General features: G+C 36.2%; 1 protein-coding gene across 2 annotated transcripts in view; it reads left to right on the top strand.

The window, feature by feature from the left end:
* kcnh5b (potassium voltage-gated channel, subfamily H (eag-related), member 5b) overlaps window positions 1-22926 on the top strand; it is a 52519-nt gene that overhangs the window by 19760 nt on the left and 9833 nt on the right. The window contains exons 8-10 of one of the 2 annotated variants that reach the window (XM_055170557.2): window positions 2440-2639; window positions 3732-3984; window positions 11218-11414. In XM_055170557.2, the coding sequence (XP_055026532.2) occupies window positions 2440-2639; window positions 3732-3984; window positions 11218-11414 (650 nt within the window). Of the gene's footprint in view, window positions 1-2439; window positions 2640-3731; window positions 3985-4717; window positions 4858-11217; window positions 11415-22926 lie in introns of those variants that run through there. The other variant, XM_055170558.2, reaches the window with a different exon arrangement.

Below are 22926 nucleotides of genomic sequence, written 5' to 3'. Positions count from 1 at the left end.
CACAAAGCTTTACGGGTATCTTATGGCAATGTTACTAGGTCCTCTTTCCGGGAGCGATCCCAGAACATGTAAGGGACGTGTTTGGGTTCACGATGAAGCTTGTCTGCCACTTTTACGGGTGTTTGTGAATGAGAATGGACAGTGGGCACACGGGACTAATGCTAGGGGTCACAACCATGTGTTTATTTATTTTGTCTCAGTAAAATATTAGATAAGAGCGTGTGAGTGATGGCTAACATCCAGAACAAAAAATTACAAGTACTAAACCCCTTGTCATGCTGTCAGTCTTCCTCAAATCTCTTGCTTTCTTCACAGTCTCTTTTTCTTTCTCAGACTTTCTATCCTCTTTGCTTTTCTCTGCCTCTGTCTGCGATCACAATAATTTTTACTTAAGCGTTTTATCTCATTTCAACCACTTTTCCTTTGCTCTCGCCTTATTGGTTGTGAGTGGAAGTATTTGGAAAGCTATTTCAGGGAATGTTGCCATAGAGACGAGGAGCGAAAATACCGTGGTAACACATGAGAAAGGCAGTAAATACACAAGCAGTTTATATTACGCATGCACTTACGTAGACACAGAGAGGACTGTCCTGCTGATATCATTTGTGATTACTTTAAAACGTATTTTACTAGTTTAGATTAGCATGGGATACTGCTATGAGAGTGGTTAGGTTTCTAACTTATTGTTTCCTAGAATCGTTTTTTGTCTGGTTGTACCACGTCCTTGGGTTGTTTTTAACCCAGGGCTGGGTACCTATTGGACAGAACACTTTTCGGGGTTAAAATGACAAAACAATGGGTTGTTTTTACCAAACTGCTGGGTTATTGTTAATCAACCATGTTGAAACAACCCAGCAGTTGAGTTAAAACAGCCCATTGTTTGGGTCATTTTGACCCAGAAATGTGTTCTGTCCGGTGGTTACCCGGCCCTGGGTTAAAAACAGACCAATATTTTTTGAGTGTTGTAAATATTTATTTATATAGAATAAAAAATAAATCAATATATCTAAGAAACCACAACAACTATTCCTTGCCAATGTACTAGTACCACATTAAAATAATTTTCTATTTATAATAAAAAAATTGCTTTTTCATATGATGTCCACTGCCTTCCATTATTATAAAAAAGCTCTTTGCGTTAATAGCGGTTTAAAGGTTACATGATTCATTCATTAACCGCTGTTTGGAAATAAACCCTGTTTGTGTAAAAAGCAACATTTGGAAATGCTTATTTTTATAATAAGAAAAATATAATTAAACTACCTAAAGTGCTAGCTTTATGAAAGTGGACATAAAATGTTTTAAACAACAGTTGCACTGTATTTTATATGTACAATACATGCATTTAATGTATACAAAATACACTTAACAACTGATTGATTATAATTACATCTGTGAAAAACCAACTTAAATTGTAAAGATCATTCTGTGAATATATAACCTTGATATTTTTAAAGTCGCCATGAAATTAAAGAAACAAACTGTAATTTGTTTTGGAATATTGTGGTATGTTTTACAAATGACTTATTTGTGAGCTTCATTGTTTTTTAAAAAATTCATGTGCCCTCATAATCTTTAATCAAAAAAAGCAAATCCCCTCCTCAAAATGATCTCTTTTTACTTCTGGTCATGTGGTATGGCAGGTGGGCGGGGTCCGAGAAAAGATTGCAGCGATTCGCAATTAGCAACAAAACCCAACTTCTAGTTCACGATGGATGAGTTCAACTCCAGCCCTGCCTTATTCAATTTTAGAAGCAGTTTCACTCAGATATACGTCACCACGAGAAAAAAAGAAAATCGCTACTTCCATTTCATGGTGACTTTAATATTGTCTGTCAAAGATTAAAATGAATGTAAAAACAACGATTTAAACAAACTTTAATGCACTTAATTTAAAAATTTGTTTTTGCAAAGCAAAAAAATACTTTCGTACTTAGTATTTTTGTCTTGTTTTCAGTAAAAATATCTAAAAATACTTAAATCAAGATATTTTCTTGATGAGCAAAATGACCAAAACTAGAAAATAGACAAAAACTATACAATTTAAGTGAATTTGGACTTAAAACAAGTAAAAAATTATCTGCCAATGGGCATGAGAAAAAAGACTTATTTTAAGATTTTTTTTCTCACCCCATTGGCAGATATTTTTTTGCTTGTTTTAAGCTTGTTTTACTTGGGTTGTATATTTTTTGTCTATAAACTAGACTTATTTTCTAAGGTTATTTTGCTCATCAAGAAAAAGCATCTTAATTTGAGAGTTTTTGGATATTTCTGCTGAAAATGAGACAAAAATGCTAAGTAAGAAAGCCATTTTTGCAGTGTGGGACTTTTTCACAAGTTTTTCAGTGTTTACATTGACATCTTTATAGAAGAATAAATTATATACAAAATATTAGAAGTGATCAATCTGTGTTTTTTGTGTCTCTTTGTGTCCTGTAGCGCTTCTATATGCCACCATCTTTGGTAACGTGACAACCATTTTCCAGCAGATGTATGCAAACACCAACCGTTACCATGAGATGCTGAATAATGTTCGAGATTTTCTCAAGCTCTACCAGGTGCCCAAAGGTCTCAGTGAGAGAGTAATGGACTACATCGTCTCCACCTGGTCCATGTCTAAGGGCATCGACACAGAAAAGGTACTCTGAGTCATTAAAAATAAAAGGACATTTATATGTTCACAACCTGTAGGTACTGTATGTTCATACATCATCATCATAACAGTGATTCATAAAACAAGCAAAAGTCTTCTAATCGGTACCCTGTATGTGAGGAATTGATTGAAATGTGATTTGTTATTTCCTAATAATCTTTCTCTCTTGTGTGTAATGATTCATTTACAAATCACTGATCAAAGGGTAACACTTACAATAAGATTGCATTTGTAAATGTATTAGCTAATGAATTAACTATAAGCAATATACACTCACCTAAAGGATTATTAGGAACACCTGTTCAATTTCTCATTAATGCAATGGTGTAATGATCTGGGGGATGTTTTCTTGGCACACATTAGGCCCCTTAGTGCTAATTGGGCATCGTTTAAATCCCACGGCCTACCTGAGCATTGTTTCTGACCATGTCCATCCCTTTATGACCACTATGTACCCATCCTCTGATGGCTACTTCCAGCAGGATAATGCACCACGTCACAAATCCCAAAATATTTCAAATTGGTTGGTCTTGGAACAAGACAATGAGTTCACTGTACTAAAATGGCCCCCACAGTCACCAGATCTCAACTCAATAGAGCATCTTTGGGATGTGGTGAAACGGGGGCTACGTGCCCTGGATGTGCATCCCACAAATCTCCATCAACTGCAAGATGCTATCCTATCAATATAGGCCAACGTTTCTAAAGAATGCTTTCAGCATCTTGAGTCAATGCCACGTAGAATTAAGGCAGTTCTGAAAGTGAAAGGGGGTCAAACACAGTATTATGGTGTTCCTAATAATCCTTAAGGTGAGTGTAGTTTGTCAGCATTTAATGATCTTTGTTAATGCCAATACAATTGTTCATGTTACTTCATTGTGCATTCACAAATGTTAACAGATTAAAAAAGTATGTGCTAAAATTAACATGAATTATGATTAGTAAATGCTGTAGGAGTGTTGTTCATTGTTAGTTCATGTTGACTAATGCATTAGGAAAATGTTAAAAAAGTGTAATTTTTTGTTCAAGTAGTTATTTATTAGTGGATAAACTCATCTGCCACTTCATCTGTCCACAGGTACTCTCCATCTGTCCTAAGGACATGCGGGCAGACATCTGTGTGCATCTGAACCGAAATGTGTTCAACGAGCACCCTGCATTTCGATTGGCCAGTGACGGGTGTCTGCGCTCATTGGCCGTGGAGTTTCAGACGATACACTCGGCTCCTGGGGACTTGATCTTTCATGCGGGAGAAAGCGTAGACCTGCTCTGCTTTGTGGTTTCAGGGTCACTGGAGGTCATACAGGACGACGAGGTCATTGCTATACTGGGTAAGTCTTATGGTATACATTACATTAATCTATATTCTGAACTTTAAGTCTACCTATTCGTATATCCCAAAATTGTTTTTAAGCTGCTGTCAGAATAAGAAAATTAATTTTGGTAAACATGGTGATATATTACAGAAGAAAGTTATTTGCATATTATACCTTTTGCAGATGCTTTTATCCAACGCTAACCTATTTACAGTGCATTACAAGGTATACATTATATCAGTATGTGTGCTCCCCAGGGATCAGACCCATGACGTTGGTGCTACTAATGCAATGCTAAACCAACTGAGCAACAGAAACACTTTACACAACAGTTTCATTTTATGCATAATGGCAAATTGCCCATTGCATTCCAGATATAAATTATATCAGTATGCGTGTGCCATGGGATTCAAACATACACTTTTTGTGCTGATAACACGATGGTTTACCAGTCGAACTACTGGAACAGATATTGCATGTCAACAGAACAAAAAAGAGCACTGTGTGCGCTTTTCAAAAAGGAGGTTTAAGCCTAAATATTGTTTCTCCATATGTCATTAATTTGATTTTAATGGGATTTTAGCTGGCAACTTGACTTCTATTATAAACACCAACTCCAATCAACTGCTTCACTGAAATCGCATTAGATTATCATCCTCACACGGGTCGCCATAGCGACGAAACCATACAGCGCCATTAATCATTAATCTCTAATGGCCACTAAGTAGGGGCCTTGTCTGTCCTCCAGCTCCACAGGATGCCTGGACCCACAGTGGACCCATGAGGTTGGTAGGTGTCTGAGCAGATGAAGATGGGCTTCATGGGGAGCGGAGTTAGCGAGGTGTGGAGCCAGAGCAGCTCTGCGGGAGATAAATGAACAGGAATCAAGTCATTAGTCACATCTATCCATATGGCTCACTTTTTGCCTGAACTTTTTGCTGGACCTGCTTCGAAACTCCTGCGTGACGGATTTCACTTCAGCATACTGTAGGTTGTTTTGACATGAAAACCTTTTTGCCCTCATAGACAGATGTCTAAAATAGTACAGCTATATGATGTTATGGAGTTTCAAGACTATATAAATCCTGTACATTATGGGTAAAACTGCTCCCACGGCAACAGAGCGCCATGGAAACGTGGGACTCCTTGGAGACGTGTTTGCTGAGCTCTGCTCTTATGTCTCAGATAAACTGTAAATGACTCTATATACTCTCAGTGGACCTTTGAAATCTCTGAGGACCAATCTGAGGCACACATACATTTCAAAATAAACAGACCATGTCACGCATTTTTTACCAGAATATTATGTATGAATTAGGTCTGTCAAAAGATTATTTGCGATTAATCGCATACAAAATAAAAGTTTGTTTTTGCATAATATATATGTATGCAATGTGTAATATTTTTGTATATATAAATACACACATATGCGTATATGTATTAAAGAAACATTTACATGTATATAAATTAGTGGTGCACCGATGTATCGGCCGCCAATATTTATCGGTCGATTTTATGATGAATTTGAAACCATCGGCATATCGGCAATAGCACGAGAAAGGCCGATACCGATTGTTTATTAATTAACTGCATAAAGAAATTCATTATATGTAAAAAATGAGTTAATGTTGTTAATAAAATAAATGCTGAATAGCAAAAACCACCTTTGAAGGTTGTCATGCTGTGTTATTATATTTGTTTTAGCTTAATTTGTGCCTCTCTTATTATGTTGGTCAGTTCAAATCCATGTTCAGTAAAAATAATTTGATGCAGAAATAAACTAGCTAATAGACCAACTGTATAGTATACAAGTGTTTAATATCGGCATCGGTATCGGCCAGAAGTTTAAATCGGTATCGGCCCAAAAAATTCTATCGGTGCATCCCTAATATACATATTTATTTTGATTTTAATATATTTTATATTATATATAAATTAGGGCTGTCAAAATTAACGCGTTAACGCAAATTCATTTTAACGCCACTAATTTTATTAACGGAGATTAACGCAACGCGCAATTTCTGTTTGACCCTTGGTCCAGCCCATAGTTGAATGAACAGAGACGCAGACAAATGTGACTCTCTCTAAATGAGTAAAAGGTTTTCATAGAAATAAGAACATTATAAATCGTCTACCAAATCCAATGCTCTAAATGCTCGTTGGACATCTGATATGATCTTTATTTATACGTCTGAGAGGTGTAACGTTACCGTCCTCCTAATGCTTAATCTAATACAAAAATGCGTCTCAATTCATTTTGGTTTCGCTTTTATGCATGACTTAGAAAATAGACTGCAGGACTTGCTTGATGTTAAAATAGTCATTAAGAGAGATAAAGTTCGGTACCTGATTAATGTTAAAGAGTTATTAAGAGCGACAAGACTCAAAAGCGATCCCCTCACGCTGACTGACTGATATCTCCTTAGCGCGTGCACACAGTGACACAGACGCGCGAGTGCGCGACCTGGAGACATCTACACAAAATTACAGTTTTACAAATATCTGCTTTGATAAGAATTCACGCAGGTAGGCTCTATAATCTGTTATGTTTTAAGTAAATGTTTGGTTAACTGTTGGGTAAAAATATCTGATGTGTAACATTATATTAGATCACTTAGATTTTAAGCAGTCTGTCTCAATGTCAATCAAACAAAAGGAAAAAAAGTTGAACATACATTGATGATGTTTTTGCTTTGTGTGTGCTAAATCTATTAGTTTTATCAGTGATTTTAAGGTATTGATGTGGTAATATAATGTATGGATGTGGACATTTTTGTGGTAATTTGACTCTTTCAATTCAAACACGTGTAGTTCTGTCATATTTTGTTATATTTCAACAAATCATGCATTGTTCTATGTTTTAATAGAGAATGTCAAAATATGAACAACTATTTTTTTTAAATGTGCTAATTCCGACTCAACTTGCCAGCACAGGTCACAAATGATACAGCAGCAAACAAAAATGGAGAAAGAAAAATCTTCTGAAAGGAAAATTCATATACAAAACAATGGCTGGTGATTCTGTTAAAATGTAAACAGGCTGTTGTTAACATACATTTGCATAAAGCATCTATATATGTATATATGATTAGAATATTAAAAACCTGAAAAGTGTTAAATTAGGGTAAATTTAGAATGGATAAAAATGTGCGATTAATTTGCGATTAATCGCAGTTAACTCATGAAATCATGCGATTAATCTAGATTAATTTTTTTAATCTATTGACAGCCCTAATATAAATACAAAAATATATACATAAACAACATTTATTTATGTATTTATAGATGATAATTACACACAATTTACACAAAAATATATTAAGTGCAAATAAACTTTTATTTTGTATGCAATTAATCGCAATTAATCTTTTGACAGCCCTAATATGAATAAAAAATTTAAAATAAGGTTGTATCTGTTAACACTAGTAAATGTATTATCTAACATGAACCTTAAAATAAGCAATATAGTTTTTCAGAATGTATTGTTCTTTGTTCAAGTTAGTTAATGCCAATACAGTTATTCATGCGAGTTTGTTAAAGGACATGTTGTTACAAACATGTATACATTTCTTTGTTCTGGTGAACACAAAGGAAGATATTTGTAATAAAGTAGAAAACCAAGCACCATTGACTTTCATACTAGGGAAAATACTACTATGGAAGTCAATGCTGCTCAAAAACGGTTTGGTTACAAATATTGCTCAAAATATCTTCCTTTGTGTTCATCAGAATAAAGACATTTATACAGGCTTGTATACAGGAACCACATAAGGGTCAGTAAATTATGACAGAATTGTATTTTTTGGGTGACTTATCCCTTTAAACAACTTTTCATTTTAAAAATGTATTAGTAAATGCTAATATTAGCATAAACTAAGATTAATAAATACTAGATGTATTGTTAGCTAATGCATGTTAAGAATTTTTCTATTATGAAGATTATTAATAAATAAATAATTTTTAGAGTATAAGTGCAGCTTAAAATTGGTATGCCAAAGATTTGCTTTGTAATAAAGACAACCAAAATTTCAGGAAATTACTTTTTTTGCTTTGAAAGGTTAATTAGTCAGCATGTGTGCATGCACTCGCAGCAGCTGCTAAGTTCAGTTTAATTGGTCTGGCATGCAAAGCCAATTAAAGATGTTTTGCTACTAGATATAAGACTTTAATTGGCAGGACAAGCACCTGTGACGGCCAAGATCTCTGTGGGAAATTGATGCTGAGCTCAGCAGCAAAAACTTAAAACAAGTGTTTTTATTTACACCTAAATGGTATACTTTACATATGCACACGTCTGTTGTTCTTGTGGTAACCGCGCATTCAGCTGTGCAGTGTCCTGTTTAATCAGCACACGGGTGCCACTTCAAGGTTAAAGGTCTATTTTGAGATTCTGGCGCCTGGCTTCTGTGGAAAGTGATTGGGGAGATTATTGTGCCATTGATCGTCCGCATCTCTAAGCGAGTGGAACCAACTGCACTTCTCTGTGATAAAGGCCACATTTGTCTTATTTTGTGCGACTGCAGTTTTCTTTTGCCGGGAGATAAATCTAGAGTTATCCTTGAGCTTGAAGTCTCTAAAATGTACTTTTAAATTGTGTTTAATGGATTATTTCTGTTTTATAATAGTGTTGTTTGACCATTGTGTTGGGAATTGAAAGGGTTAATTAACTGTTTTTCCAAATCTATATTGAGTTGATTTGTGACCCTGTGAAATCAGGGCTAAAGTCCGATAATCTGTGACCCTGGACCACAAAACCTTAACCTTTTAAGTGGCAAAGGTATATATAGCAATGGCCAAAAATACATTGTATGGGTCAAAATTATGGCTTTTTATTTTAATCTTTAAGCTATTATGTAAAGATCATGTTCCATAAAGATATTTTGTACATTTTCTACCATAAATATATCAAAACTTTATTTTTGTGAGTGGATACAGTTGATAAGAACTTCATTTGGACAACTTTAAAAGGCCATTTTCTCAATATTTAGATTTTTTTGAACCCTCAGATTCCAGATTTTCAAATAGTTGTATCACGGCCAAATATTGTCCTATCCTAACAAACCATACATCAATGAAAGCTTATTTATTCAACATGGTCACATTTATGAGATTTGGAGCATTAAAGTTTGATTTCAATCATTACTTTCACTTTAATTTTACACTGTAAAAAAATCTGTAGAAATTACATTGTTGCTGGCAGCTGGTTGCCAGTATTTTACTGTAGATTTTACATTTATGTTATTTACTGGCAAAAGTTTGTTCAAAGTTAAATGAACATGAAACATTTTCAGTCTTTATCTTTTACAGTAAGTGGCAACCAGCTGCATAATTACAACACATTTTTTACAGTGTAACGCTCAAACGGTCATTGGGGTCTATATGACCCCAAAAGACATTTCATTCGTTAAAAAAGGTTCCCTTCATCTCAGAGATCTAAAATTTTGTGACTTTTCCTAAATAATCTATCTATATTACATACACAAAAAACTGGGCTTGATTCGGTTTTTCTAAAGGTATGTAAAAAATGTAGTAATCTGTCTCTTGGGGTCAATATGAACCCAATTGAAAATGAATGGAAAATGCAAAAAAAGTTTAATCTTATTCCATTAAAAAAATCCAGCATAAATCCGACAATTTTGACCGAAATGAAGGCCTGCTACTTGTGCACAAATGCAATGCAGAAAACACATGCTCTCACACACAAACACAACAACCCGCACGCACGCACAGACTTACATTCAGTCAAATTTCTGTGGCATTTTGTAAAAACAGGCATTTCAAAATGCATAAAAACTACAAAAAATTCTACTATTTGAAGTAATATTTACACTGTAAAAAATTAGCTGTAATTTTGCAGCTGGTTGCCGGTAACTTACTGTAGAAAATAAAGTCTAAAAATGTTTCATGTTCATTTAACTTTGAACAAAATGTTGCCAGTAAATAACATAAATGTAAAATCTACGGTAAGTTACTGGCAGCTAGTTGCCAATAATACCCAGTAATACTGTAATTTCTACAGAAATTTTTTACAGTGTATTTTTGTGTCCTTTCTAATGTTTATATATACATAAATTCACAAAATGTATCACTAAAGTAGTGATGTGAGCAGTTGGCCATATCCAGTAAAATGAATGGCCCTCTGCTGGTCAAAGCAATTTCTTTCTTAAACAGTAATTCCTTTAGGTTTATCTCTAACCAGCAAAAGGTGGAATTCTACCCCTAACACCTAGATCAATATCCAGAAACAATTTAAATTAAATTTAGATAATCATTTAAGTGATTTTTTTAAATAAAAAATCTAAATTTCACTTGAAAGCTAACGGTGTAGTTGAGGATTTTTGTGGTAAATGGATACAAAGTACTTAAAATCTCTCAAAACACAGCTTCGTTGTATAGATGAGAAGTAAATAAAAATGATATATTATTTGTATTATTAAAAATGCATATTTTTCTTACAATTATGCTTTCAATTTTGGGGTCATAGAGACCCCAAGGGCCAGTAAATGTAAACAGAAAACGAGGACCGTTCGAGGGTTAATCTTTGATGTTACCTTACTCAGTTAGTAACCTATTAAAGATATCAAGATAAAATTTTCCATTATATGATGGTTTTATTAGAAAACATTACATTTAAAAATATGACTTTAACTGGCTTTTCACAGACTGGGTCACATTTCTACATCTCAAAACACATAGATTCTTTTCCTTACAGTAAAAGGATTTGGTGGTCCCTTATGACATGTTTAAAGTAGAATATTTCTCAGTCTATTTAAAGTTAAATGAAAATTTGTCATGTTTTAAAATCTTGTCTGTTCATCATAGAAAACTTTTGCTTCATAAAACAATTTATATTAATAGATCATAATAATGGGTCCTTATAATCACTTACTGAGGTTTGTTTGTCATCTTTACAGACTAACTCTTGAATCATTTTAATTGTATATAAGGAGCAGATTAGGCATTTATGTGTGACACAATAAATGATGAATAGAATTTTAATTTTTAGGGGCGAATGCACCCTTTTAACAGAAAGATTTCTTCTCCCAAAGTCAGTTTTATAAAGAGATAATAACTTGAAATGTCAAATTTGACCATTCTTCATCTCAGGCCTGCTGTGAGGTAATTAACATGATTGACATTGATTTAAAGCACTCTGGTATCCGTCTGAATCATTCTCTGATAAATATTTTTCACATTTTTTTCAATTGGCTATTATTTGATGTTTTCGGCCATGTTTTTGTCTCATAGGTAAAGGGGACGTGTTTGGTGATGTGTTTTGGAAGGAGACCACTTTGGCCCACGCGTGCGCTAACGTTCGAGCACTAACGTACTGCGACCTTCACATTATAAAGCGAGAAGCCCTGCTGAAGGTCCTGGAATTCTACACAGCGTTTGCAAACTCTTTCTCTCGAAACCTCATCCTTACCTGCAACCTACGTAAAAGGGTAAGAAACATAATTGCAAACTTGATGCACACCTCTCTTCCCAGCAAGCAATTTTGTATTTGAAAGACATCTAGTAGCCGTCCAAACACAACTCAGACTAAAGGAAACCAAACACCCTGTACTGCTCACTAGCTGCATTTCCATTACACTTCAAATTCAAAACCTGAAAATTTGACCAATAGAAACATGGCAATTTCACATAAACTCCCATATATTGCAAAAAATGTGTACACTCAAGGAATATATCGCAAAACTGCACTTATAGCCAAACTATATCGTGTCTCTAGTTAACCTAAACCTCCATCACACAGCGCTTTGGTCACAGAAAATATCCGTTAAATTAGCAGATGGGTTTTTGTGTGAATCCAAACCCTGGATCCATTTTCTGTGTATTTTCCGTAATGTCTGTGTGAAAAGGTTTCTAAACAGTGAAATGACAGCTATTGCTTGCTGGATTGTGTTGTAGATCCTAATGTGTATGTAAGGGTTTGCCACTGATTCATATACAAGCAAACGGTAATCTCCCATTATCAGCTTTACATAAGAGCCTCAAGTTTTTTTTTTAACATATCCACAAAGTGATATAGAACTAGCTTGTTTTCAAAGCTGAAGGTCTTCAGTTCTACAAACAAAACAAAAAAAGAAAATCATGCAGGTTTTGAATGAGATGAGGCTAAATACATGACTGAATATTTATTTTGGTAACATTACCTTTACGCTGTTAAGTCAGAGATCTGATTGCATACAAGAAACAATTGCCATAATCTCATTGGACACAGTAAAGGGTATAAAGATGGGCCATGGTTGTCATCAGAATTATGAGTAGAATTGGGTCAAAAATGTGAAAGAGGGGAAACCCTTAGGGAAAAAACATTTAGTACGTTGGTGTGCATCATAGAGATAAGACCCAATTTTAACAATTCTCCATCTATCTCTTTCTTCCTTTCTTTTTCCACGTTTATTTTTTCCTCCCTCTCCTTTATTTATTACCTTTCTCTTTCCCATTTGTCATCATCTTCACTCCTGTTTCTTTTATCATTAGTTTAAGCTTTGACTAGAATCTAATTTTTGCTTTGTTTTCTCTCTGCCTTTCTTAACAATTACAGTACATACTGTGCAAACACACACCCATTATTTTACACAGATTCACAAAAACACACAGACTTTCAGACACATATAGACACACACAGTGTTTCTTGGTTAGGATCTGCAGTGTAAACTCCAGATGAGTCTAGTTTATTATTCAGACTCACTCCAGATCAGTCTAGGTTATTGTTCAGACGCACTCTAGATCAGTCTACTTTATTATTCAGATTCACTCCAGATCAGTCTAGGTTATTATTCAGACTCACTCCAGATCAGTCTAGGTTAATTTTCAGACTCACTCTAGATCAATCTGGTTTATTATTCAGACTCACTCCAGATCAGTCTAGGTTATTACTCAGACTCACTCTAGATCTGTCTAGTTTATTATTCAGACCCACTCTAAATCAGTCTAGGTTATTATTCAGACTCACAGTCTAGGTTATTATTCAGACTCACTCTAGATCAGTCCAGGTTATTATTCAGACTCACTCTAGATCAGTCTCGGTTATTATTCAGACTCACAGTCTAGGTTATTATTCAGACTCACTCCAGTTCAGTCTAGGTTATTATTCAGACTCACTCCAGATCAGTCTAGATTATTATTCAGACTCACTCCAAAACAGTCTAAGTTATTATTCAGACTCACTCCAAAACAGTCTAGGTTATTATTCAGACTCACTCCAGATCAGTCTAGGTTATTATTCAGGCTCACTATAGATCAGTCTAGGTTATTATTCAGACTCACTCTAGATCTGTCTAGTTTATTATTCAGAACCACTCTAGATCAGTCTAGGTTATTATTCAGACTCACTCTAGATCCGTCTATGTTATTATTCAGTCTCACTCCAGATCAGTCTAGTTTATTATTCAGACTCACTCTAGATCAGTTTCGTTTATTATTCAGACTCACTCCAGATCAGTCTAGGTTATTATTCAGGCTCACTCTAGATCAGTCTAGGTTAGTATTCAGACTCACTCTAGATCTGTCTAGTTTATTATTCAGAACCACTCTAAATCAGTCTAGGTTATTATTCAGACTCACTCTAGATCAGTCTAGGTTATTATTCAGACTCACAGTCTAAGTTATTATTCAGACTCACACTAGAACAGTCAAGGTTATTATTCAGACTCACAGTCTAGGTTATTATTCAGACTCACTCTAGATCAGTCTATGTTATTATTCAGACTCACAGTCTAGGTTATTATTCAGACTCACTCCACATCAGTGTAGGTTATTATTCAGACTAACTCCAGATCAGTCTAGGTTATTATTCAGACTCACTCCAGATCAGTCTACTCTAGGTTATTATTCAGACTCACTCTAGATCAGTCTTGGTTATTATTCAGACTCACTCCAGATCAGTCTAGGTTATTATTCAGACTCACTCTGGATCAGTCTAGTTTATTATTCAGATTCACTCTGGATCAGTCTAGTTTATTATTCAGATTCACTCCAGATCAGTCTAGGTTATTATTCAGACTCACTCCAGATCAGTCTAGATTATTATTCAGACTCACTCCAAAACAGTCTAGGTTATTATTCAGACTCACTCCACATCAGTGTAGGTTATTATTCAGGCTCACTATAGATCAGTCTAGGTTATTATTCAGACTCACTCTAGATCTGTCTAGTTTATTATTCAGAACCACTCTAGATCAGTCTAGGTTATTATTCAGACTCACTCTAGATCCGTCTATGTTATTATTCAGTCTCACTCCAGATCAGTCTAGTTTATTATTCAGACTCACTCTAGATCAGTTTCGTTTATTATTCAGACTCACTCCAGATCAGTCTAGGTTATTATTCAGGCTCACTCTAGATCAGTCTAAGTTATTATTCAGACTCACTCCATATCAGTCTAGTTTATTATTCAGACTCACTCTAGATCAGTTTCGTTTATTATTCAGACTCACTCCAGATCAGTCTAGGTTATTATTCAGGCTCACTCTAGATCAGTCTAGGTTATTATTCAGACTCACTCTAGATCTGTCTAGTTTATTATTCAGAACCACTCTAGATCAGTCTAGGTTATTATTCAGACTCACTCTAGATCAGTCTAGGTTATTATTCAGACTCACAGTCTAGGTTATTATTCAGACTCACACTAGAACAGTCAAGGTTATTATTCAGACTCACAGTCTAGGTTATTATTCAGACTCACTCTAGATCAGTCTATGTTATTATTCAGACTCACAGTCTAGGTTATTATTCAGACTCACTCCACATCAGTGTAGGTTATTATTCAGACTAACTCCAGATCAGTCTAGGTTATTATTCAGACTCACTCCAGATCAGTCTATTCTAGGTTATTATTCAGACTCACTCTAGATCAGTCTTGGTTATTATTCAGACTCACTCCAGATCAGTCTAGGTTATTATTCAGACTCACTCTGGATCAGTCTAGTTTATTATTCAGATTCACTCTGGATCAGTCTAGTTTATTATTCAGATTCACTCCAGATCAGTCTAGGTTATTATTCAGACTCACTCTAGATCAGTCTAGTTTATTATTCAGACTCACTCCAGATCAGTCTAGTTTATTATTCAGACTCACTCTAGATCAGTTTTGTTTATTATTCAGACTCACTCCAGATAAGTCTAGGTTATTATTCAGGCTCACTCTAGATCAGTCTAGGTTATTATTCAGACTCACTCCATATCAGTCTAGTTTATTATTCAGACTCACTCTAGATCAGTCTAGTTTATTATTCAGACTCACTCCAGATCAGTCTAGTTTATTATTCAGACTCACTCTAGATCAGTTTTGTTTATTATTCAGACTCACTCCAGATAAGTCTAGGTTATTATTCAGGCTCACTCTAGATCAGTCTAGGTTATTATTCAGACTCACTCCATATCAGTCTAGTTTATTATTCAGACTCACTCTAGATCAGTTTTGTTTATTATTCAGACTCACTCCAGATAAGTCTAGGTTATTATTCAGGCTCACTCTAGATCAGTCTAGGTTATTATTCAGACTCACTCCATATCAGTCTAGTTTATTATTCAGACTCACTCTAGATCAGTTTCGTTTATTATTCAGACTCACTCCAGATCAGTCTAGGTTATTATTCAGTCTCACTCCAGATCAGTCTAGGGTATTGTTCAGACTCACTACAGATCAGTCTAGGTTATTATTCAGACTCACAGTCTAGGTTATTATTCAGACTCACTCTAGATCAGTCTAGGTTATTATTCAGACTAACTTCAGATCAGGCTAGGCTATTATTCAGACTGACTCCACCCAGAACATTATCTTGACTTTTTTCAGGTCTGTATTCAGACACACTTTGGCTTAAGGTTTTTATACACTCTAAAAGACAGAAAAGTTTTTTCTTTAATTATCAAATATGAATAAATCATAAAATACACAGAAACATATGTTTAGATACTCCTGTACACTTATCACTTAAATTCTGTTGTTTGGGCGTGCTTGCTCCTCAGATTTTTGTTGTTTTATTTTTAGTATCTTCATCTGTTGTTAGCAGCCATGTATAGGGTAGCCAGGAAATGTTGCATCAAGCACAACTAGTTTCTACATCTATCTATAAACCTATTTTAAAATCTATCTATAAGCATATAATTAGTGAATTCCAAGCAGCATTTTTGTGCCCTTGAAGGGCACTGTGGAAAGGGGGCGACACACATTGGGTTATTCTAGAAAGAGAGATAATTATGTGTTTGCTTTCATTGCTCATTTTGTTGACATATGTTTCAAATAGCCTCATTATGAGACACAATTGCCCTACGCCTTTCAGAGTTCCTAATTTATAGACGTTGTCCTTCAGAGTAGGGCACAGGGATGCTCACTTTAGATTGGAATTTGCCCAATGAAATGAGACAGCATGGTGATTCAGCTCTTTTCTGTGTCAAAAGTAAGAACGCTCTTGTTGAGTTTACCTCTCTCGGAGGAGTATGTGGCTTTCAGGGAAATTAAATATGTAAAATTCAAGCATATATCTTATCCGGAGGACAGAAATTGAGGTGGAAGGCTAATGTGACTTTGGCGAAAGAAAGAATCGCAATGAAAGTTGGTGTGTATTAGACTTTGTAAGCTAGTATCTATTGTCAGGATTTAATGTTAAGATGTATTGTTGGAGGGCTGACAAGTGTTTGTGTATTTTTTAAATCAGACAGCTTGTGGACCCTCAGGCAGACACCCTTGAGGGCCATTTGTGCTCACACACATTTCTACCAGAAGGCTGCTGTATAAATAATGTGACCTACAATGAGATCGAGTCTGGGACTAATGTCCAAACTCATCTTAGTTCAGAAGTGTTTGCCTACATATAGTGGCCAACAATGATCTCCAACTTTTAACAATTGTCATCTTAGCTATTTATTCAAATATTTTATTAAACATGCATTAAAATGTGTATGCATGTTGCATTGGTGTGTTTGTAGTATAAACAGAATCTCAGCTTTGAGAAGAATTTAAGGAGGCTTTTGCAACGTTTATAGATTTTAAGACATAGGCAGAACCAAAAATGACCACATAAGAAAAGCAACAAATATAGATAACAAAGTAATTTTTTATGTAGTCACTGTATGCTTATTACATATGCTTTTTGTTTTCTATGCATTTTTGTATAGTGCAATAATATCCAGATTCTTTAATACAAAAGGTTGCCTTTTTGACCATTTATTTTGTCCAACATATACCTTATAAGTTTAGAGTTTTGTCCATTTTTTTTGTACCATAAACCTCATATTTTGCAAATATTGTTCAAATTTCCCTCGGGCATCACTTTTGGTCACTACAGTACACCTCAAACTACCACAGTACAATCTTTGTGTGTACAGTATAATAAAAGTGTGATAAGTGTCCATTGTTTTTATATCCTTATGTGATGAATGGTGTACAATGACATGACTTAAAACTAATTGTCATCATATTTTTCTGTTTGGAGATTTATTTACTCTAAATGTATTATTGGAATGACTCCAGTAACTGTGGCATCTTGTGCAGGAACCATGGTAAATTTGTTAAATGGGGTGTTATTTTCTAGAAGTCGGATGTTTTGTGAGCCGGATAGATTTAGACAGGTTTCGAATTATTTTCCTTAAGCAAGAAATTGAGCTGAAGATTGAATCTCCAGTCTCATCACTGGCTGTGTGACTGAATTAGTGTTGTTTCTGTGAGTGTGTGCAGCACATAGCTTTAGATGCGAAGTGTGTGTGACTGCAGGTGACAGGTTGGGTTACCTACACATCCCTAATGTGTCACCTAATCACCCACTAAGACTCTCACCCTGTGTGTGCGTGTGTGTGTGAGTGCGCGAGCGTTTGTGTGCGAGCGAGAGGAAACAGAAGGGTTTGGTTATGATACAGTGGGGGGCAACAGCAGAGTTAGGCTAAGAGAAAAATAAGATTAATATTTAAGGAGATGGTTAGAAAAAGCAAAACTTGACATGAGATGAGACACATTCAGAAGCATATTGACTTTAATCAAATTGATAAAAGCTTCAATTCTGCTGATGCATTCCAGCTGTTATAAATGTAATACTTTTCTAATAACTGCATTTGTGCATTTGGCAGCATACAGCAAATTTAATCTACATTTCTTTATCAGTATGTGTGTCCCCTCGGATTGAACCCATGACTTTTGTGTTGTTACAACAATGCTCCACCAAATGAGCTACAGAAACTGATTAAATATAATTAAAAATGTTACTTGGATGTAGCTGAATTTTGTGAATATTATTTAACTAAAGAAATTAGTTGTATTTACTTAAAGGCAGGATAGGCAGGAATTATCTAAAAACATTTTTTTTTACAAATTTGTTTAAACTGTCTTTATATACCAATACATAAGTAAAATGTAAGTACTCTGAAAAAGAGAGTATAAAAATCGAGTGTCTGTAGACTTCTCACGCCCCAAAAACACATGAATGTGCCGGGAGCAGCATTTACCCCAGACGAGCGGAGAGGAAGGAGCGCGGTGCATATAGTAACATTGTGTCACCTAACTTTATCACTATGAATATAAACAAATAGGATGGCTTTTAGTACTCAATATTAAGCCAGTGTTTTGCATGGAAGAGTTTCCGTGATGAAAGCATTGTTGACTCTGATGAGGACTACACTCCGGAGACAACACCGCTACCGCATCGTTGACTCGAGGAAAAGCCACGCTATATTTACTCTCGTTTGATTGCTTCGTTTATTCCTTTGTTTGCCTTGTTTGCCTTCGCTGACTGCATATGCAGGTACTGTGAGTTCTGAATGCACTTTCTCTGCCATACTTTTGCTCTTTTCCGTGAGTGCCTCGTGCACGTTCAAATCAATCGGGTGTGCGCATGTTTGGGCAGATCCAATAGCAACAGGGGTGGTGCCATAGTCGCGAGAGAGAGTGATAGTCGCGCAAGCCAATCATTTGTTTTGTCCGAATGGAAATAATTAACTGTGTTTAAAACAGTCGTGAGAGGTCTACAGACACTCGAGTTTTATACTCTCTTTTTCAGAGTACTTACATTTTAATTATGTATTTGTATATAAAAACAGTTTAAACAAATTTCCTGCCTATCCTGCCTTTAATGTAAAGTGAATTTAATTCATACTGGACCATCAATTATCAACGTGAAAACAAAGCAATTGTTAACAAGTTGTTTTATTGAACATTTATTACAAGTTTGACAGGTAAAACACATGACATTAATAAACTCTAATGCTGCGTTCACACCAGCCGCGTTAGAGACGTCAAGCGCGAGTGATTTCAATGTTAAGTCAATGTGAAGACACGTTGACGTGCGTCTGAAGTTTTCGCGGCGGGAATGAGGCGGTTAGCGTGGCACGGTAGACCGCTTCATTGCGCAAATTATGCATTGCCGCGGGAAACGCGCAAGTTGAAAAATTTGAACTTTGGCGGAAAACACGCTGCGTTAACTAATCAGGAGCTTGTTCTAGTAGTGACGTGATTACAGGAAGCAAGCGGAGTCTCAGAAGCCCCTCCCATAACACAAATTTCCGTGTTAATGTCTCGATGACTAGAATTTCACGCGCGGCTTTCACTCGAGAATAAAGCGAGTACACTCAAAATGTTCAAGCGGCAAACTAGGCGCAGTAGATGCAAATTTGATGCCTCAAACGCAGACGTGGTAGAGGTGTCAAGCATTAGAGTGATTTCAATATTAAGTCAATGTAAAGATGCGTTGACACGCGTCTGGAGGTCACGTGGCGTGAATGCTAAATTTTGCGCAGCCGGTAAATGCGATTCCGCCTTATTTACACATCTACTTTGCGCGAATTATGTGAATTGAGCATTGCCGCGGGAATCGCGCTAGTTGAAAAATGTGAACTTTGGCGGAAAAACACGCTGCGTTAACTAATCAGGAGCTTGTTGTAGTAGTGACGTGTTTACAGGAAGCGAGCGGAGTCGCGGAAGCCCCTCCCATTATGCAAATTTCCACATTAATGTCTTGATGACTAGAATTTCACGCGCGGCTTTTAAGCAAGTACACTCAAAATGTTCAAGCGTCCAACTACTCGCGGTAGACATGAATTTGACGCCTCAAACGCGTCTGGTGTGAACCCAATATAAGAGGTCTTTCAAATCAAAGCATGCAGGTAAATCACATCACCGCCTCTTTCTTGAACCCAGACAGATGGAGAACAGCTCCATTGTGATATTCTGTATATAAACAGTCAAATATTTTATTCATCATCATGACTGACGGTCCAGATAGAACAAACCATAAGTCCGGACTCCGGACTGTTTTTCACACCTGCACCACAAACCCACTTTCACTAAATGTTTGTCTATGCATACAGCCTTTACCAACATAAACATAATTGGCTCATACCAGACATGCGCACGTTGCAGATATGGATTCTTTTACACTAATTTTAGTGTGAAAACCAGTTAACATGGCAGTATGGCTCCGACAGTATTCCGATAAATACACTTTAAGTTGTTTACACAAGGACACAGACAATATTTCATTTACAAACTACGTAAATATTCATAAAGTCATTTCCTCTGTGATTTTAAATTAAAGGCGTGGTTCATAATCTCTGAAAGCCATTGTTGACATTTGAAATCACCTAAACAAACACGCTCCTACCCCAATAGAATCTGGACCTTCTTTCGATAGACCCGCCCCACACATTCGCAACCCAGGCAATGATGTCGGTTTGTAGACACGCACCTTACTGCTGATTGGGTACTAGAGATGCGCGGATGGGCTATTATTTCATCCGCAACCGCATCACAAAACTCATCATCCGTCCGCCATTCATCCGCACCAACGTTTCTGACCAGTTTTCAAAACCGCACCCGCCCGTCATCCGCTGACTGGGCGATGCAAGGCGCTGCTGATGACAGCCGCGAGACTAGCTCTAGAATATCAGCAGTGAACTCAGTCTCCGATCGGCGCACATGGGACAAAAATAAATAAATAAATAGCCTAAATTAAATGCACAAATTACATAGTCTGCACTGGTGTCATCCTGATTTACCACTTTGTAAAACTTATTCCAGGCAACCCTTTTCTGACCTTCTATTTGCTTTGTTTTTAATTCTCATTTTTTGAGTTTGCCACGTACCTCCTTCGCCGGCGTTGATAAGAGCTGTGTCAAAATGCGTCCTCATCTCTCCGCGCTGTTAATGATAGAACGAATGGATCCTTAACAGCCGAGGCTATCCCAAACAATTAAAACCTTTATTAAATAAAAGTGTATTAGAAAACTTTTTATTGTCACTGTTTTAGTATTATAAGTTATGTTTTGTGTTAATATTATTCGGTTTATGTTGCGTATATTTCTAAGGTTGATTATTTGATATACTGTTGAATAGTTTAATCTACATCAATGTGTCATATTTTCTAAAATAAATTAATATTTTTCTGATTACATATTTATTTTAATAAGTCAGAAATGTCTCCGCTGTTTATTGCTGACAGGCGCGGTGGGCGCTACTGGGGGCGCGTGCAACAGGTGACGCAAATTATGGGTCCTCAGAAGGCTAGACCGTCTCATTTCAGTTCTCTTCGCGAACTTCTGAGCCTGCCACCTTGAAAGACAGAGTGCTCACCTTTAAAGGTCGCATGCTTAGAAGGACACAGCTAATAACAAGCAGTCGATCCGCCACCCGCCCGAATTTAATTAAAATATTATTTTTCGTCACGTCATCCGCCCGATCCGCGGAGTCCGCGGCTGTGACCGCCAACCGCGCATCTCTATTGGGTACAAGTGTGTTTTGGTACTCGGCCCGACTCCCTTTTCCAAAGTGTTTTTCAAAAATCATGCACCCTGCCTTTAACATGTGAACTACTTATATTTTTACTCAGATAATACAATGTAAAAAATATTTCACCAAAAATGTGAGAAATTCTTATTTAAAGTTTAGCATAAAACTTACTCAAGTTGATGTTAAATACAAATATTATGTTTTCAAATAAGTAAGATTTTTTTTACTTTTTGTCCAACTCAGAAAATTACTTAAGTGACATTAGGAGATTTTATTAAGTTAGTACAATCTTATTTTAGTAAAATCACTTGAGCACTTTTATGAGCACATATTTACAATAGGACAGGCCCTAGTGAGTTATTGCATGAATCCAATCCTGAGATGACAAAGGCTTAACTTTTACACGCTTTCTCTATAATTTGTTTCTCTCTCTTTCTCTCTCTCTCTCTTTCTCTCTGTCTTCATATCCATTTGTTCTGTATAGTGGACTAATTAATGATGTTTTTAAGTGTATCCTCTATAGTTCAGACTCTCATGAGAGAATTAAAGTACACACATACAGTATAACTTCAGCCGTTAAATGAAAAATCCTCATAAGTCATTAGAAAATTACAAAAATAAAGCAGTCGGATGAAGATGAAATGATGTATTCTTTCCCCTCAGGCAGGTGGTCCCCATGAGCTAGTACTGTGAAATTCTGACTTATCTAATCATGGATACACACAGAGACCTCCTGCCCACGCTCACACACACGCACGCGCGCACACGCACGCATATGACTTCAGGCAAGAAGCTGAGACTCCCCTGCCAATTTTGTCTTTGGAATAATGGCTTCTCTCCTGGGTGCTTCCAGAACATTCTGGAGAAATGGTGCTGCTTTTTTATTTCCTGGCATCAATCTGTGAGAGAAACTTGGAGTGAGGTGCCAGCTGTAATGTGAAAGCTTGCATGTGTGATATTTCTGCTGCAGCGAATTAAATTTATTTCTCCACCTGGTTGGGGATTTTTTTTAAATGAAGGGGTTAAGTTGTGTATATACAGTAGTGAGTAGGTGTGTGTGTACCTGGTCCCCACCTACTGTTATGTGACAGTAAGAGGATCTGCAGTATTTGTCAGTGATTCTCAGCAGTAAACGTTCTGGACGCGTATGAGCCAATTACCTCCTGTCTAAGAGATACCTCTCCGCTGTGAGATGGCAGGTGTGACGTGTCTGTGTGTGCAAAATATGTTTACATTTT

This window comes from Misgurnus anguillicaudatus, chromosome 11 (assembly GCF_027580225.2).
Source record: "Misgurnus anguillicaudatus chromosome 11, ASM2758022v2, whole genome shotgun sequence".
Classification (NCBI taxonomy): domain Eukaryota; kingdom Metazoa; phylum Chordata; class Actinopteri; order Cypriniformes; family Cobitidae; genus Misgurnus; species Misgurnus anguillicaudatus.
The sequence above is the reverse complement of the archived record's forward strand: the minus strand, read 5'-3'. Positions and strand labels throughout refer to the sequence as shown.